Source organism: Staurois parvus, unplaced genomic scaffold (genome assembly GCF_062004578.1).
Source record: "Staurois parvus isolate SC_StPar_1 unplaced genomic scaffold, SC_StPar_1.0 ptg000031l, whole genome shotgun sequence".
Classification (NCBI taxonomy): Eukaryota; Metazoa; Chordata; class Amphibia; order Anura; family Ranidae; genus Staurois; species Staurois parvus.
Window position 1 is genome coordinate 9,347,316 of NW_028317827.1, and position 13,882 is coordinate 9,361,197.

Consider the following 13,882-nt stretch of genomic DNA (forward strand, 5'->3'; position numbering starts at 1 on the left):
TACTTACCTGCTCTGTGTAATGGTTTTGCACAAACCAGCCCCGATCCTCTTCTTTTTGGGTCCCCTGCCGGAGGTCCTGGCTCCCCCCCCCCCACCAAGTGCCCCAATAGCAATCCTCTTGCTATGGGGGCACCCGTCCAGGCTCGCTCCTGAGAATGCATGAAGATAAAAATACTTGAACCTTTAGAACCACTTTAACTTTATTTTAAGCTTCCCTCTGGGAAAACTACAAGTCCTCCCTTGTAGTGGGGCTGTATTTGAACTGCAAGAGTAAAAGATGAATTTCAGGTGTGACAATTTTTGCATAGTTAGATTGGTCCAGCTTGGACCAATGTAAGTATGTACAAACGTCCGGGATCCCCATGGAAGCTGCAAATCGCTGTAGCTACTTCAGTGATCTCCACCAGCTTCTGGTGCCTGTGCTGATCGACTGTTCTGCTGCATTGTGAACACTTGATGTTGTTCTTTTAGTGTAAGCACAATTCAGGGAACACTTTGCATTCTCTCAAAGATAGCAATGCATTTTCTGATTAAATGAAGTGAAGAGGTGGGTCATTGATGTCACAATATCTATCTTGTTCAATCACAGAACACTTTGCATTCATTAAAAAAATGGGAAGTGGTCTCTGAATGGCACCTTTGCTGAGTGGGTGACCTCCTGTGTTCACAATGCAGCAGGGCAGCCACTTGGCATGGGGCTCAGAGGTTCAGTGGAGATCACTGAAACAGTAGTGCCTACTACGGGGATCATACAGATATGTAACATACATACTTACATTGCTCCAAACAGGATAAATGGAACTATTTAAAAATTAACAAACTTGTAATTAATTTTTAACTCTTGCAGTGTGAATGCAACCCCACTGCAAAGGAAGACAGGACAGTGCAGCCACTCAGCATGAGACTAAAAGTAATCACTGTAGTAGCATTGCCTACTACATTCTGCTTCATGGGTCACTGCAACCTCTTCTCTGCAGTTTCTCAACCAGTGTTCCCTGATACCCTAGGGTTCCTCCAGAGGTTTCTAGGGGTTCCTTGAGCAATGAGCAGTTTCTGGCACTCAGATAAGCTCCCACTGACATCTTTGATTTTTTTTTTTAGCTATCTGTAAGAGGTTAATTCTTCCCAATGACCACAAGTGTAAGGGGCATTGTTCCCGCTGACCATCACACTAATGTATTATGATTTTTAGATATAGTGGTTTTTGGCAGGGGTAACCTGAGACCAGAAAGCTATTTCAAGGGTTCCTTTGTTTTGGATAGGTTAAGAAAGGCTGATCTAGACCATTGGTCTCCAAATTGTGGCTTAGGGGCCAGATGTGGCCCTTTGCTTGCCTTTTACTGGCCCTTGGGGCACTACTCCACCAACTGACGCCAGTGATGGAGCACCATTCCTCCTACTGACTCCACCAATGGGGTACTATTCTTTTCAGTGTTATCAGTTATTCCTCCCATTAAAACCAATGATGGGGCACTGATGCTGGGGCATTTTCTACACTCGCCACAGTCCATCCTCCATAAAGAGTGAAGGACAGTAAACTGTTCCTTTGCTGAGAAAGGTTGGAGACCCCTGATCTAGACTGATGCAGAAACCACAACCCTGCATTGGACATGCTGGAGTGTAGGGGAGCAGCTTCTGTTGGGGGAGGGGAGGATCAGGTAAGTAAAAGTGCTTTTCCTGTCCCCTAAGCAGAAACAAGCAGTTAACCCTTTCAATGTGGGTACAGCCAGTGGTGCATTTACGTTTTGTGCTGCCGTAGGCAACACAAAAATCGAGCAGCCGAGAGGGAGAAAGAGAGAGATGTTGCGCCACCCCCCTCAAAAATGCTGCACAAAGCAAATGCCTTGTTTGCCTTGTGGTAAATACACATATGGGTGCAGCCCCCTACAAAGGAGAACTTTTACTGTAGTTGGACTTTAATTTTATACTCCTTTTACTCTATATCAGGGGTCTCCAAACTTTCTAAGCAAAGGGTCAGTTTACTGTCCTTCAGACCTTAGGGGGGCAGGACCGTGGCCAGTGGGAGTAAAAAATGCCTTGACATTAGTGGGCATAAGCAACGCACTAAGGGGTTATCACTGGTTTTAATGGAAGGAATAATGCCCCATTGTTGGAATCAATGGGAAGAATAGTGCCCCATCGATGCTGCTAGTGGAAGGAATAGTGCCCCATAGATGGGATCAGTAGGAGGAATAGTGCCCCATAGATGGGATCAGTAGGAGGGAATAGTGCCCCATAGATGGGATCAGTAGGAGGAATACTGCCCCATAGATGGGGTCAGTGGAAGGAGTAGTGCCCCATATGAGGTCAGTGGGAGGAATAGTACCCCATAAATGAGGTCAGCAGAAGAAGTAGTGCCCCAAATGAGGTCAGTGGGAGGAATAGTGCCCCATAGATGGGATCAGTAGGAGGAATAGTCCCACATAGATGGGATCAGTAGGTGGAAGAGGGCCCCATAGATGGGATCAGTGGAAGGAGTAGTGCCCCATATGAGATTAGTGGGAGGAATAGTGCCTCATAGATGGGATCAGTAGGAGGAATACTGCCCCATAGATGGGGTCAGTAGGAGGAATAGTGCCCCATAGATGGGATCAGTAGGAGGAATAGTGCCCCATAGATGGGGTCAGTGGTAGGAGTAGTGTCCCATATAGGGTCAGTGGGAGGAACAGTACTCCATATGGGATCAGTAGGAGGAACAGTGCCCCATAGATGGGGTCAGTGGAAGGAATAGTGCCCCATAGATGGGTTCAGTGGAAGAAGTAGTGTCCCATATGGGGTCAGTGGGAGGAATAGTGCTCCATAGATGGGGTCACTGGGATGGGAGGAATAGTGCCTTAAGGGCCAGGTAAGGGCAAGCCAAGGGCCACATCCAGCCCCGGGCCATAGTTTGGAGACCACTGCTTTGTATGCGCAGCAGCATGTTGCAATGCGTTATGGCACAATTTAATGCACTACAAAAAAAATGCAACATGTCCTATTTTTTTCAGGCTAAACCAACGCACTGCCCTAGGGCATAAGGCAAATTGCCTTGTCTTGGGATTGAGCTGGGCGATGCTGCCCAGTGGGGCTCCTGATAGGGATCCCTAGAAGTAAAGCTCCCCTATTATGTTGATGGTTGATGTAAGTGAAGTGTGGTCAGTAGCAGCCTGATTCTATAATAGAAGGTATTGGTGGAATACAAAGACTCGGCTCTTCTCAGCATGAGTGCCCAGGTAGAATCCAGGGGGCAGGCTGGCAGGCAGGCAGCTGTGGGCAGGTCCTGTGCCTAGGCACCACTGAGCACCCCCGACACTCCATGCTCAGCCTCTACACAGAGTAGGAGCCATGTGACTCGCTAGGACTCGGAGTGTGTAATTTCCTCCAGATCCACAGCTACCTGACACGAATACTGAGCAGCGCAGAGCTGACACGGAGAGCAGTGCGGACAGATCGGCACACACCGACCATGGAGATCAAAGAGCAGGGAGCGCAGATGGAGCCGCTGCTGCCCACGGTAAGGACCCGGCCACCGAACCCCGGACAGCCGGGCATCAATGGAAGGGATCCCCATCCCCCATCCATGGACCGATCCCTACAATGGGGGTGCTGAGTATCAGCCTCCATCATATACATCACATGCCATCTGGATCTATGGTATGGTCGTGGCATTGCTGTCTATGTGTAAAGATGGCTGTATATAACGAATGATGCCCATATGTACTGATGTCTATGAAGAATGTCTAGATGTAGTAATGGCCATATATCATGAGGTCTATGGGTGATGGTGGGTGATGATGGGTGATGGTGGGTGATGATGGGTGATGGTGGGTGATGATGGGTGATGGTAGTCCACTGATTTCATGTCGGGGACGTCAGTAGCTGTCAGAGGCTGCCAAAGCCTGATCTAGCATTGCAGGGGAATGCAGTACATGGCTCTCCAGTCTGTGCATTACTATGTGACAGAGGATCAGGCATTGAATAACAGGCCCCCCAAGTGTGCAAGTTATAGGTGGAATAATGATCTATCCATCTATCTATCTATCTATCTATCTATCTATCTATTAATATCATGAATTCCTGCCTGCATCCCTGCTTGTCTGTAGCTGTCATCTTTATACCTATTATCATCCATTTATTTCCTGTCTGCATCTCCATTTGCATCTATCTATCTATCTATCTATCTATCTATCTATCTATCTATTTCTGTAACACCTGTCTGCATCCCTATTATCTATCAATCCTTTTTTTTCTGTCTCTATCTATCTATCTATCTATCTATCTATCTATCTATCTATCTATCTATCTATCTGTCATCTAGTTATGTTATGATGGATGCTAGCCATCCAGTTATATCCAACACTCAATTATCCTATGAGCCAGCTCCTCATTTTCTGATCTTGTATTGCTTTATTTAGTTGTTTCATACTGTGGTTGTTGGCAGATTTTATGGCATCTATCTATCTATCTATCTATCTATCTATCTATCTATCTAATGATGAATGTTACCTGTTCAGTTGTGTCCAACTATCAATGATTCTATGGGCCAACTCCACATTTTTTTTATCTTGTATTGCTTCTTTTAGTTGTTTAGGGTTATGGTTGGTGTCAGCTTTTATGGTATCTAACCTTCAGGTGCTTTGGTAGCCTGGCTATCTATCTATTATCTTTCTAACCATCCATTTATTTCCTGTCTGCATCCTATTTGCATCTATCTATCTATCTATCTATCTATCTATCTATCTATCTATCTATCAATCTATCTATCTATCTATCTATCTAACGATGGATGTTATCCATTTAGTTGGGTCAAACTCTCAATGATTCTATGGGCCAACTCCACATATTTTAATCTTGTATTGCTTCTTTTAGTTGTTTAAGGCTATGGTTAGTGTTGGCTTTTTCAGTATCTACCCTTTGGGTTCTTTGGCAATCTATCTATCTATCTCTCTATCTATCTATCTATCTATCTATCTATCTATCTATCTATCTATGAATTTTCTGATTTCCTGCCTGCATTGTTTTTATCTGTCTATATATCTATTAGCTATCCATCCATTTATTTCATGTCAGCATACCTATTTGCATTATCTATCTATCTATCTATCTATCTATCTATCTATCTATCTATCTATCTATCTATCTATCTATCTTATGATGGATGTTATCCATTCAGTTGAGTCCAATGATTCTATAGGCCAGCTCCACATTTATTATCTTGTAGTGCTTCTTTTAGTTGTTTAAGGGTATGGTTGGTATTGGCTTTTTCGGTATCTAACCTTCAGATTCTTTGGTGGTCTATCTATCTATCTATCTATCTATCTATCTATCTATCTATCTATCTGTCTACCTAGCTGCCTGTCAGTCTGTCTATCATCTTTCTGTCTATCATGGAAAAATGTACCATCCATTATACATAAAGTATGTTTATGCATTAATAGAATACATGTATCCTTTCTTTGAATGGTGGAATTATACACAATGCATGTATTCATCAGTTATATTCACACATATACATATGTACCTGTATAAGTCACCTCTAGTATAATTTAGAATTAAATGTACACTGGAGATCATTGCAGATCATCTGTTTACAGAGCTAGCTTTTTTTTAATCTATTTTTTTAATATCATATTCTATGCATACCCAGTCCTACGTCTTTACTGCATGCATTACTCCTTGTGTCATGGTGGCAAGTAAAGAACAGGCCATTTTCTTGCCATGTTGCAGAAAAGCTTTCTGTACATTTATCTTTTTTCTGACGGTAAATAAATGGTTGGTTCGGAATGGCTTTGAACTAGCATCTTCTGTGAGACAGGTACTCTGAGTGGGTGTAAAATGTAGTGAATGATCGTGTACTTTCTGCAGGGACAAAAAGCCCCATGCTGTTGAAATCAGTCAATTAATCAGCATTGGCACTGATGATTATTCCAGAGTAACAGCCTCAGAAAAGCCCTGCTTCCTGACTCATAGATGTCTATAATTATTGTCAAGTGTTCAGGAGTACAGCTCACAGGAAAAAGAACATTGCATGTAAAGGTTGCCTCTGCAATCCCATTTTATGCTGTTCTTCTACTAAACAGTCAATTTCTACATTTTAACTCTCAAGACAGTAAATGGCGCTTTTCACAAATTATATTATTTACGTTGAAAATTACAATAGAATTTTTCTTTGCGGCTAATCTGCTTGATGTTAAAGCTGATGAGTAAACAGGAATTATAGCAGCAGGATATACTGTATGCATTTAAAAATGTAATGTATTTGAATATATTCATCATGTGCAGGTTACTCGGATTTACTAAAATCGAAAAAAAAAATTTGTGTTGATTGTTGAATCATTGATTTTTTGCATCATCAGTGTGCCAGCTGTGACATGCAGTTTTCAAAAGTGCCTGATCTAACATGCTGGGTTTTTTTTTTAGAAAATTGAAACAATTGATGGCACGATTGTATGAGCTATTTTCCGTTTTTTGAACGACACAGCATTCGGTTTTTGACTCATATATGCAAGAGGGCGCTACCTTTTTGAAAGGGTCAGTTGACCAAACGCTGATATTTTTTGGTAGATACTGGTGAGTGTTATGTGCTATCTTTATGGTTCTTTTGGTGGCAAAATATCTGTTTGTGTCTATTCTATAGCCTTAGCTGTGATGTGTTTTGTCGTTAGGGTGCAAATGATGCTCAAAATCTGATTTATGGACTAAGGCTCTTTAAGAAGGAGCTTTGCTACTGCGCTTGATAGACCAGAGGGCTATCGAAGGTGCTTTACTTCACAAATGAGTTATATTTCAGTCAATCTGGTCCTGAGATTTACACAGCCCTGCACCACAGCACAGCCATGTCTACTAATTGAGGGACTTGATTTTTCTCTGCTGCAGTCAGGGGCAGACTGACAACTCATGGGGCCCCCGGGCAATAGGGGATCATAGGGCCCCCGTGTCCTCGCCCATACCCAAAAATGCCTATGAAAAAGCCAATGAAAAGTACCAGGGGAATTTCATGGGGCCCCCTACTGACCCCGGGCCCTTGGGCAGTGCCAGAGTGCTTGAATGGTCAGTATGCCCCTGGCTGCAGTTTTAATTTCACTTAGCCCTGGTTCTATGGTTGCCACCTCATGCCTTTAAAACAGAACACATATTAATTATACAGGTTCTGTGGCTGATTAAGGTGTCAATTAAACTCACCTAGTGCCTTATCTGCAATAAATAAGCCTCAGAACCTGTGCAATTAATATGTGTTTGGTTTTAAAGGGATTAGGTGACAACCCTACCTGGTTCACACATATGCGATTCTGGATGCATTTTCAAATGCACTGATTCGCATGGCAGGCTAGATATTATGTGTTCCTATTGAGGTGGTTCACACAGATGCGATCCACATGCATTTCAGTTCGAGTGCAATTAGGAAAAGGGTCCTGTGCGAGTTTGGAGCTTTCCAAGCTCACAAGTGAAAGAGCACAGAGGCATATGGAGATAAATGTTCACACAGGATTGGGATTGATAGGCGTTTGTGCATTAAAGCGAATGGAAGGCGTCTTTGCATTGAAGTCAATGGGAGGCAATTTTGCATTGATGTCCATGGGATGTGTTTTTGTGTTTTAGGCAGTTATGGAGAGAGAGAGAGTCGGCAAAATGGCATTGGTACTGAAATTGCACAGAAACCAGAATGGTGTTAACAAAGGAATGTCATTGTGATTTTAGCACGTATATGTGTGAACCCACACTTATAGGGCTTGTTTACATGGCCAGGAAGGTGGTAAATTAGGTGGTTGAGCTGCTGTTTTACTGCCTCCTCCGACTGCCCACCTTAACTAATTATGGTTGACAGACGAGGTGGTACACATGCCGCGGCCGCAGTGCTGTACTTTGTGTTAAAAGTTGTACCCCGTGTTGCCATGATGGGCAGTACTGTCACCACACGTGACCAATTCAAGAGAATAGAACATGTAATGCATGTGAGTGCTGTTGTATTTCAAGAGGTCATAGAGGTGATATATTGTCTCTCACCATGGATCACTTTTCAGAGGACATCACTGCAAATGTAAAATTGTACAGTTGTCACCTAAACAGGAGATGGGCAGACATTTTTCTTTGGGGAAACTTGTTCCAGTGAACTTCATCCGCTTCCTGATGAAACAGCTGAAATTCACTTTGTGGGTGGCCCCGCTGATCCCCTCTCGTCCAACATCCTTCGAGCGAAAAATTGTCCATTCAAATGCAGCTGCTGTGCAGATATTCTGACAGTCAGCAGCTCCACTGTCAGAATACCACAGCCTAGCAGGGGGATTTGTCCATCTGTGCTGTATAGCGTGGATGCAGGAATCTGTCAGATATGCACAAAATATAACTGGATACTAACATTTATAAGTAAAGACTCCAGGGGTAGTTGATCCAGGGAATAACAGATTGCCTTCTGGGCGATCAGGAAGGAATTTTTTCCCTCTGTGGAGCAAATTGGATCGTCATTTTTTTGTCGTTTTTTGCCTTCTTCTGGATCAACTTTGGGTACAGGATTCTATATGTGGAGTTTGATTTGGATCTATAGATTGAACTACATGGACTTGTGTCTTTTTTCAGCCTAACTATGTAACTATGTAAGGCATGGCAAGTCTAAGACTGGCCATACATTGTACAATTTTCCTTTAGATTTACCAAAACCATATAATATGAGGTCAAACCTAAACAATTTAAATTTGTATGCAATCGGACAGACCCTCGCACTACATAGTTGAAGGTAAATCTAAAGGAAATTGAACAAGAAAATTGTATAATGTATGGCCAGCTTAAGAGGATGTTTCCCCTAACTTTGGCAGTAATTAAAAACTTATTGGGGATTTAAAAAAATTCAATGTCTTTGAAACAAGAACAAAAAAACAATATAGTTTGATACACTTTAAATTCTCTGCAAATAGCTAATTGATACGACCACAGGTTCTCTTCAAAAGAGTGAACGTTACATCTTTAGTAAATGAAGCCCTATGTCTGAAACACTGAATCCAGTACAGCATGTACTATTTGTAATGAGTTGGAAAAGAGAACTGTAAGAAGCTATTGATTTAAAGAGATTTACTTTTTAATTAAGGACTGTGATTTTTATAGGCTATAAACTATTCTGGGAATTCTAAATATTCACGCTACTATGGCTAAAACTCTATAGAGCTGTTCTACTTTACTACTTTGGGGTTTGCACCATGTTCCTCCATACACTGCACACATTTATACAGAGCTGAACTACATAGGCATCTGAGCAGAAAACTGTACACAGTCTGCTTACTGCTCTCAGTACTTCCTCTGCTATATTTGGAAGGCTTCAAGGTTGGATTGACATTGGTTTGATAAGCTAGGAGCAAGATGACTTGTTTTTTTAATCACTCTCAAGACAAATATTTCTACATTGAGTTATATACTGTATATGATTGAGCAATGATTCATTTTTCATGGCTGTGTTGAAGTAAGAGACATCCTTAACTCTGTAAAAACCTAAACTGGATATACACAGTAAAACTGGTTGCTGACATTGGTGAACAGTTGGATGTTCATGCAGGATCTGACTTCTTATCGTGTCTGCAACAATGCAACAAAGTTTTTTCCTCTAAACTGGAACACTCTGGTTACCTGATCAGACAACGGGATAGGAAAGGAGAGTCATGTGTGAAACGGTATTGGGAGTCAAAAAAGAATGAGGGGTCTGAAGTGCAATGCAATTTTTTTTGTTAACAAGAAGTAAGTAAAATATTCACAAATGCAGTATTAAACTCAAGCACAGGCTCTCCCTAAATGGCCACCAAAGCCTGTAGGTGCGATAGCTGCTTTATCACAACAGCAACAAGAAATGTGTGCCCCCTGCTTCCCACAGGGCACTTCAAGGGAAGGAAGAGGCACAGACACATTGGTTTGTCCTGCTATACATGAGTTCACATGGAGTAATAGACAATAGCTGAGTCCTTTGAGGATAGTCCCCTGATATAGCGGAAGCTGGACAGATTAGCAGACTGCTATCTAATCTTTACAGGTGCCTTCAGATCTGATTGTGAGACATGGCTCAGGCTTAAACCTAGGTGGACTCACTTGGGTGGATTTGGCTATATACTCAGTTTTAATCTTGGACATTTGAGCTGAAGGTCTAGAGCAGGGTTTCTGGACTAGGGTTTCTCCAGAGGTTGTTAGGGGTTCCTTGAGCAATGAGAAATTTCTCCCTCTCAGGTAAGTTCCCACTGACACCATTGTTCATTTTAGCAATCTGTAAGGAGGTAATTCTTCCCAATGACCACAAGTGTAAGGAGCATTCTTCCCACTGACCATCACACTAATGTATCAGGAGCTGTAAATACAGTTATTTTAGTAGGAATTCACTGAGAGGGGAGCGTTATTTCAAGAGTTCCTCTGTGTTGAAAAGAAGGAGAAAGACTGGTCTAGATGATACAATGTACATATGGTGGTCATCAGAAAACTGAAATGGCATTGACTGGATCAAGTTGCAAAAGGGTCAATGAGGCATTGACTCTGGGCCCATAAACGTTGGGTACCACCACCAAATTTATTAGTAATGGGGCATTTTAAGTACTGTTGTAAAATAGTTCAAATCTAGGTCAACATTTTTGGAATTTATCACTAAATCACTGAATTTGTTTCCTGTACATTTTGTAAACCATAAGTAACAGATAATGGGCTTTGTTGTGCATGTCTGCTGTTACTTTATTAAAAAAGTTCCAGCTCTGTAGTCTAAATTCTCTGGCAATGTTCATCTACAAGATAACTTTCTATGATCTCAGATGTGTATTCGCCCATAGGCATGAAATAATATTTGTAAAATGTGACCAGAGTGGTCAACAACTTAAAGCAATGATCAAAGGATGGATAGAACATTTTTTCCCTAAAGCAAGCATCTGCTGCTGCCAATTCTTTTTTCTTCCCTCCCTCCTTTGCTTACAAAAAATTGGTAGGTCAGCAGAACTAACTGTGCAAGTTTATGGTGCACTCTCAAGGATTTTGAAATTTGCTGTCCTAAGGGCAGTCTGTGTCCACAAATCTTACTGCGCTGTAATGCCTATGTGCAAGCTTACTCTTACTGCAGGACCTCATTAATGTCTGTTCTTGCCCTGAGTGCAGGATCTCATTAATGGTTTCCCTTAGTCTAACTGCAGGACTTTATGAATGGTTGTCCTGTGTCTGACTACATGGCTTCATTAATTATCGTTCTTAGTCTGACTACAGGACCACTAATGAATGGCTACCCTATGTCTGACTGTAGGACCACACAGACGGCTGTCATATGTTTTCTGTAGGACCTCATGAATGGCTGTCCTTCCTCCAGCAGCAAGATCTTATGAATGGCTGTCCTTACTGTAACTTCAGGACCTCAAAAATGGCTGTCCTTAGGCTGCCTGCAGAACCTTAACAAATGGATGTCCTATGTATGAATACAAGTCCTCATAAATGGTTGTCCTCAGCTTGATTGCAGGATTTTATGAAAATCTGTCTCTACTCTGACTCCAAGACCTCAGGAATGACTATTCTTACTTTGACTGCAAGACCTCATGAATAGCTATCCTTAGTCTGACTGCAGGACTTCATGAATGGTTGTCCTGAGTCTGACTACATGACCTCATTATTTCCATTTGACTACAGGACGTTAATGAATGGCTGCAGGACTACATTAATGGCTGTCATATGTTTGTCGGTAGGCTATCCTTACTGTAACTTCAGGCCCTCATAAATGGCTATCATTTGGCTGCCTGCAGAACTTTAACAAATGGATGTCATATCTACAGCAAAAATCCTCATGAATGGTTGTCCTTAGCTTGACTGCAGGTCCTTATGAATATCTATCTCTAGTCCAAGACCTTGGGAATGGCTGTTCTTACTTTGAATGCAGGACCTCCTGAAAGGCTGCCCTTAGTCCACCTGCAGGACCCTATGAATGGCTGTCCTTAGTCCAAACGTAGGACCTTATCCTTTATCTGATTGCAAGACCTCAGATCAGCATAATGAATAATTTCCTGATGGCTAATTATGTCACTGCATTGTGTGATGTCATTGCAATTGCAGCTTGGCCCCATCAGCATTCCTATATCTCTGGTCTAGTAGCTAAATTAATAATAGATCAGATAAGAAGACCAGCCCTGTGAAATCAATTATATTTTCCAAAAAAAGAAAAAATATGCAAAGTGTTTTCGCAGTGAGTGTATATTCATAGCTTGGCTACACACTAAAATCACCCATACAGAGTTTTATTTTTAAATCCTGTTAAGAAAACACTTTGCATGTTCTGCTAGTGTGATTTTCTGATGCCAAACTCTACTACAGCTTGCAGAAAATGTAGCCCCTGAAACAGAAATACTTTCTAACAATTCTGTTGGTTTTCACAAATTTGTATTTGTAGAGAACCTGAACATTTTATTACTTTGACCATCATTGTTTAATAGGGAGCATTAACATATTCCAACTGCAAGGAATTTCCAGGGATCATTTAAATTTTGCAATAGATTTCCCCAGTAAGAAAGTAGATATCAACATGGAAGAAATGGGAAATTGCTCTGACAGTATTCAGACACTGTTTTAAGCCCTGACTAAGGTACTTGACAACCCCCAAAACACGTTGGCTTGCTTATCATTAAATAATATGTATAACCTCTGAATTATTTACTACTGCCTATAGATGTAGGCCTGTATTTATAGAGGTATATATTTATGACCAAAAAAGACAAATAAACTAAGCAGTAGAGAGTCAAGGCAACAATTGCTTAACTCTGCTTTACTGAATGTAATTCTGTATTGTAATACATTCACTTGGCACAGCTCCAGTCCTTGTTGTAAACTACCAGTGAGAAAAATACACTTGAGGTAATGACACATCTAGGAAATGGAAGAGGTTGCCCTGTTGCTGTCAGGTTGGGGGTGCTCTAGGAGTGCCCTCTGCCTGCTCCTGACATTACTACTTTGTGGGGGTTCCTGCAGAGCAGCTGAAGGACTATCCGCTCTGAAGGATCATCCCCATAGTGGTAATGATGCTTGGCGAACCTTTCACATATAGTGGCAGAACAAAGCTGAGGGGAGCTTTTCCAGGCTCCTCCTCAGGTCTAATGTGTCATATGACACAATTTAAGGGAAGCCTTGGAGGACTTCTTCTCATTCTGCTGGTTGCTACTGTATCTGAGGTCTGCTAAGTGTTTCAGTGGAAGCGTAGGGGAAAATTTTCTGGAAGGGGTTTGTTAGGGAAAGGGTAGGATTTTTTTTCTGGGGAAGGGGTGATTTTTGCTAGATAGAAGGAACTATTGGTAGTATATTAACACAATTGTTGCCTGTTTAGCACTCTTCCTTGAAGGACTGCTGAGAATATGCTCAGGCCTTCCTTGCTAGTATAGAGGCTACCTGCTGCAGATACAGTTCCAAACACACTGACAACAAAGGCTTAGTCTAGGAGATGCCTTTTTCTGGGTTTTATTAGTAGAAAGTTAAATAGGTCGGGATTTAAGGGTTCAGGATACTCAAAAAGGACAGCAGAAATAAACAGGAGGACAAACATCTTACAAAGTAATAGGTAATAGGGAATGGCCAGTAATTCTAGGTCTCTGTAAGAGCAGACCTGGTCCATCCAGTAACCTCTTGCACTCAGTTTCCTCTAGCTGATGCACACCTGATAGTCCAAAACCAGGTCTTACTCACAATGTCCTAGGACAGCTGCTACTACTCAGCTTCCATGTGACACTCTTCAGTGAGGGAAATAGATATGATTCTCCAGACCAGACTCCAAGATTACACTCTCCAGCAAAAATCTTTTTAGCATATCTTCTCTGGGCCCTCAGCCCAGAACCTGATGCGGCCCAAACTGCAACTCCAGTACATCCCAGGGGCAGCAACCTCAGGATAAGAACACTTTGCACATCACCTCCCCGGCCACCTCCTG

The 13,882-nt window shown here is 42.0% G+C and overlaps 1 protein-coding gene across 3 annotated transcripts in view; it reads left to right on the forward strand.

Moving 5' to 3' along the window:
* Positions 1 to 3,295: 3,295 nt before the first annotated feature.
* Positions 3,296 to 13,882, forward strand: part of SLC4A10 (solute carrier family 4 member 10) — a 300,201-nt gene continuing 289,614 nt past the window's right edge. For all 3 annotated transcript variants that reach the window (XM_089660029.1, XM_089660009.1, XM_089660018.1), the window contains exon 1: positions 3,296 to 3,493. In XM_089660029.1, coding sequence (XP_089516155.1) covers positions 3,446 to 3,493 — 48 coding nt within the window. In that variant the 5' untranslated portion in view covers positions 3,296 to 3,445. The remainder of the gene's footprint in view (positions 3,494 to 13,882) is intronic.